The sequence below is a fragment of the Protobothrops mucrosquamatus genome, unplaced genomic scaffold (assembly GCF_001527695.2).
Source record: "Protobothrops mucrosquamatus isolate PMUCROS unplaced genomic scaffold, P.Mucros_1.0 scaffold4512, whole genome shotgun sequence".
In the NCBI taxonomy this organism is placed as follows: Eukaryota; Metazoa; Chordata; class Lepidosauria; order Squamata; family Viperidae; genus Protobothrops; species Protobothrops mucrosquamatus.
In genome coordinates this window covers 31,918-36,964 of record NW_015390418.1, presented here as the reverse complement: position 1 = coordinate 36,964, position 5,047 = coordinate 31,918, and the positions used below count along the sequence as shown (strand labels likewise).

Here is a 5,047-nt window from a genome sequence, read left to right as displayed (position 1 = left end):
AAGCACCTGGCTCCTGGCCAATCCCAGAAGCACCGGGCTCCTGGCCAATCCCAGAAGCACCGGGCTCCTGGCCAATTTCCTCTCCGTCGGAAGGCACCGAAGGCCGCACCAGAGGGGAAGGTCCTGGAGAGGGAGGCCTGGCCATCTCCTCTCCTTCATGTTCAGAGCCTTCCTCCTCTGATGAGAGGGACCCACAGGATGGAGCCACAACATAACCCAAGGATGCTGCAACTGTTGTAAATAGACGCCCATTGCCAAGATCACACGATTTGGGGGGGATGCTCATGTGCAAGGACCAGTTGCCCTTATTTTGATAACTTCTGATGAATTGCCAAATACGTGTTTATAAGTCAAGGACTCCTGTATCCTTCATAAAGTCAAGGAAGAGAGGAAATAACTGGGTTTATCGGGGGCCAGAAGAGAAAATAACGTTCACGCTCTTAATAGATCTTCCTTCTTGGGCTGAAAAATGTTGGGCAAACTTGGTGCATTTTAGCCAACGCCCAAAACACCAAACCAAGAGCCAAACCTTGCCGTATTTGGGGGACAAAGTCTATTTAGCACCTCACCTTGGAAGATCTTCTTCAATGGTCAGGCATCCGTAGAGAAACACGATAACCCCGACGACGGAGGAGGGAATGAGGAATTCTGTATATAAGCCCAGCCAGGCGAAATACATCCCGATTTTTTCTCCAAAATACTTTCTAAAGAAAGGAAACATCGCACGCAGGTAAAGAGGTGAGGTGTGCCTCTACAATTTGTCTTCCTTAAAAATGGGGAGGGGTTTCTCGGAAAGCAGGGTTGCCCTAGGTTTTCGCTGGAGATTTTATACTGTAATGGAGAATAATGAATCAGTGGAACGGCTTTTCTTTTGGAAGTTGTGAGTGCCCCATCATTGGAGGCTTTTAGGAAGAGACTGGGTAGGGGGTTGGACTAGAAGACCTCCAAGATCTCTTCCAACTGTATTGTTCTATTCTGTTCTGTTCTGATCTGTTCTGTTCTGTTCTATATTCCTATTCTATTCTATATTCTATTCTATTCTATATTCTATATTCTATATTCTATATTCTATATTCTATATTCTATATTCTATTCTATTCTATTCTATTCTATTCTATTCTATTCTATTCTATTCTATTCTATTCTATTCCATTCTATATTCTACATTCTACATTCTATTCTGTTCTGTTCTGTTCTGTTCTATATTCTATATTCTAATCTATATTCTATATTCTGTTCTATATTCTATTCTATTATTCTATTATTCTATTCTATATTCTATATTCTGTTCTGTTCTGTTCTGTTCTATATTCTATATTCTGTTCTATATTCTATTCTATTATTCTATTCTATATTCTATATTCTATTCTATTCTATTCTATTCTATTCTATTCTATTCTATTCTATTCCATTCCATTCCATTCCATTCCATTCTATATTCTACATTCTATATTCTAATCTATATTCTATATTCTGTTCTATATTCTATTCTATTCTATTCTTCTATTCTATATTCTATATTCTATTCTATTCTATTCTATTCTATTCTATTCTATTCTATTCTATTCTATTCTATTCCATTCCATTGCATTCTATATTCTATATTCTATATTCTATTCTATTCTATTCTATTCTATTCTATTCTATTCTATTCTATTCTATTCTATTCTATTCTATTCTATTCTATTCTATTTTTGCTCAGTGTTTCTCCCCCTCAAATGGTAATTCGTTCTCCTGTTCATGTCTAGAAGGTATCAAGCTACTTCAAATTTATGCTGGAATTTCTCTTTATCTCTGGCTCTCCTCTCCATTTTAATTTAAAGCGAAGATGCCTCAAGTCGCCCTTAACTCTTGGTGACTTGGTAGACACGCGATGTGCTTTTTCCTAGTTATGAAACGGAAGTAATTCAGTTTGCCTTCCACCAGATGTTTAGCTATTGTTGCTTTTTTTCCCCCACACAACTTCCTAGTGCAGCCTTCAGCCCCAGGATTTTCCCCCTGGAATCATCTATCCAAGAATTAACCAGGCCAGACCCTGATTAGTTTTAATATACAGACAAGGTCAGCCAGCTCATCAGCTACCCAGGATTAATACACAGAAAAACCTGCCTTAATCCTGTTACCAGTTAATTCTAAGCCTCATCTTTTCTCTCCCATATATATAAAAAAAATCTATACTTTTCATTTATCAGGCTGTGGATCAGCAGAGAGGCAAACATGCAAGAATATAGATTCAGCCCTACAATTTATGATTGTGTGTCTGATTCAAAGCAGCCTGAAAAATAGTCGGGAGAGAGAGAGAGAGAGAGAGAGAGACGCTGTTTAAATCTTTCTTTCTCAGCAAAGGTTATGATTCTGAACTGATCAGACATAATCTAATCCAGTCTGGAATGGGATGATAACCACAGTTTGACTTAGGAAATGAGAGACATAAAGACCCTTCCTGCAATTGGTTTAGTGGTCAATTTAGGCTCCCTTTTTCTGATGCTAGGAAATATTCTTCCCTCTCCTGGGGAACCAAGATAATCCCACCAGTCATTAACAAAGGGTAGAAATTATTTGGAGCTTTCTTAACACTTCTGTAATAATCGGTTGCTTTTTTTTTTTTTTTTTTTTTTCAAAAGGGGNACAAGGAAGCTCACAAGTCAAGAAAAGTCCAGAGTTTCCAACACACAATTCGAGTCAAGGCACAGTGTCAATCCAAAGCGAGGCAGGAATCACAACGACCAGAAAACACATAGCTAGGAAACAAACATGTTGTTCCCAGCAACGCCTCTCTTTGGTTGCTGTGCTAAAGAGCCAGCTTCCAGTGTAACCCATCAAGAAGAACGAGGCCTTCTCCTCTCAAATAGTCTGGCTGACATTCTCTGCTCCTGCCTTTTCTCTGCTCTACGTGTTCTCAGATCAGGTGCAGAAGGCAGTTCTTCCTCCTCCTCCTCCTCCTCCTCACTGACTGTCTGCAACTGCATGCATTCTCCAGCTGGACCCTCAGCCAAACCCCTTCCAGATGGCTGCTTGGAGCCATCAATTAACTCAGCTCCTGACATGCCAAGAGCTGGTTCATCCTCCCCTGAGCTGACATCTAGAGGGGTATCTGGGGAATCATCTAAAGGAGTCATCACACTTCTATACAATGTCTGCTGTGTGCTGGCTTCCTCTTACATAACCAAATAAAAGCAAGAAATCTATATATACTTGCTCCAAACTGTACTCAAGGTTCTTCAAATCTTAAGGGAAGACACAAATTGTGCCATTTGCAGAGAGAGAGAGAATCTGGACTCCATCTGTTTGTTCACACCGAGCCACACCTGATCCCTGCTTAACAGCAGTGCCAACAATTAGCAACAAGGGAATTATTAGCACTTGATTTCCATCTGGATTAAGCCACAAAAGATGTCATCTACTGTACACAATCACAGGTGCGAGATCTAGAACTAAGGAGAAACTTCCTGACAGTTAGAACAATTGATCAGTGGAATGACCTGCCTCCAGAAGCGGTGAATGCTCCAACACTGGAAGTTTTTAAAAAGAGACTGGACAGCCATTTGTCTGAAATGGTATAGGGTTTCCTGCCTGAGCAGGGGGTTGGACTAGAAGACCTCCAAGGTCCCTTCCAACATTATTATTATTGTTGTTGTTGTTGTTGTTGTTGTTGCTTTTTTTGTAAGAAAAAAGGTGCCGGAACTCAACCCCCCCTCACCAGGCCATTCCTTGATCGGCAGGTAAGCCCAGTCCCCCTCCACCATTTCGGAGTCAGGGGGGAGTGACGGTGAACGGTTCCGCTGCCGCTGTGCACCGCTGGACCGATTGCTGTCTGGTCCGGATTCCTGAAACATCCCTCCTTCTTTGTTGCCCCTCCAGAAAGAAATTGGGCTGGGAAGCTGGAGACCTGGCTTCTTCCGCCTGTCTCGTCGTATGCCAAACTGGAGGTCCGGACTGCTTGGGTATGGTTGGGAGGGCACTGACTTTTCTAGCCTGCCCTATCTATGTTTCCTGGTGAAATACATGGGAAAATCCCATTGGAGGAAAATTCCACTTAGGGTTAGGGTTAGGTCACCATGAACTCATAGAGCAAAATGGACATCGCCAACAAACTCGGAGTGCTTGGGTATGGTTAGGAGGGCACTGACTTTTCTAGGCTGCCCTATCTATGTTTCCTGGGAAAATACATGGGAAAATCCCATTGGAGGAAAATTCCACCTAGGGTTAGGGTTAGGTCACCATGAACTCATAGAGCAAAATGGACATCGCCAACAAACTCGGAGTGCTTGGGTATGGTTAGGAGGGCACTGACTTTTCTAGGCTGCCCTATCTATGTTTCCTGGTAAAATACATGGGAAAATCCCATTGGAGGAAAATTCCACTTAAGGTTAGGGTTAGGTCACCATGAACTCATAGCGACTGGCCCAAAGTCACCTAGCTGGCTTTCATGTCTAAGGTGGGACTAGAGATCACCCTTTCCTGGTGTATTTGGCCCAAAATTACCTAGCATGGCTTAGGTGGGACTGGAACTCAAGATCCTCTGGGTTTCTAGCCTGGTGACTTAACCTGGCTCTCAACAATTATAACTGTATAACATGATCCTACGTGTAGAATTAATTTTTTAGTTTATGATGCTCCCCCCCCCTTTCTTTACGAGGACATATACTTTAAATGAGTAATGGGATTGCGATCTTGTTCCAGGAAATATCGTTGTAGCTTAGTGGTTCTCAACCTTTTTAATGCCGCGACCCCAACCGGTCGTAAGTCGAGGACTAAACCGGTCGTAAGTCGAGGACTACCCAACCGGTCGTAAGTCGAGGACTACCCAACCGGTCGTAAGCCGAGGACTTTCCCTGCCCGGGAGCGCCACGCATGCGTGGTTCTGCCCCCTGCGCCGGCCGAGGCGTAGCTGGCAAGCGGCAGAGACGGAGCAGGCCGACCACCAGCTGGCCCAGCTCAAGGGAGGTAAGGCACCCGCCGGAAAAGGGGAAAAAAATGGCGGACAGCCTTGCTTGGCGACCCCCGTGAAATGGTCGATCGACCCCAAATGGGGTCGCGACCCATA

General features: G+C 43.3%; 1 protein-coding gene across 1 annotated transcript in view; it reads right to left on the bottom strand.

Moving 5' to 3' along the window:
* LOC107299080 (anoctamin-2-like) overlaps nt 1-5,047 on the bottom strand; it is an 89,147-nt gene that overhangs the window by 53,710 nt on the left and 30,390 nt on the right. The window contains exon 7 of the mRNA XM_029286674.1: nt 570-700. Coding sequence (XP_029142507.1) covers nt 570-700 — 131 coding nt within the window. The remainder of the gene's footprint in view (nt 1-569; nt 701-5,047) is intronic.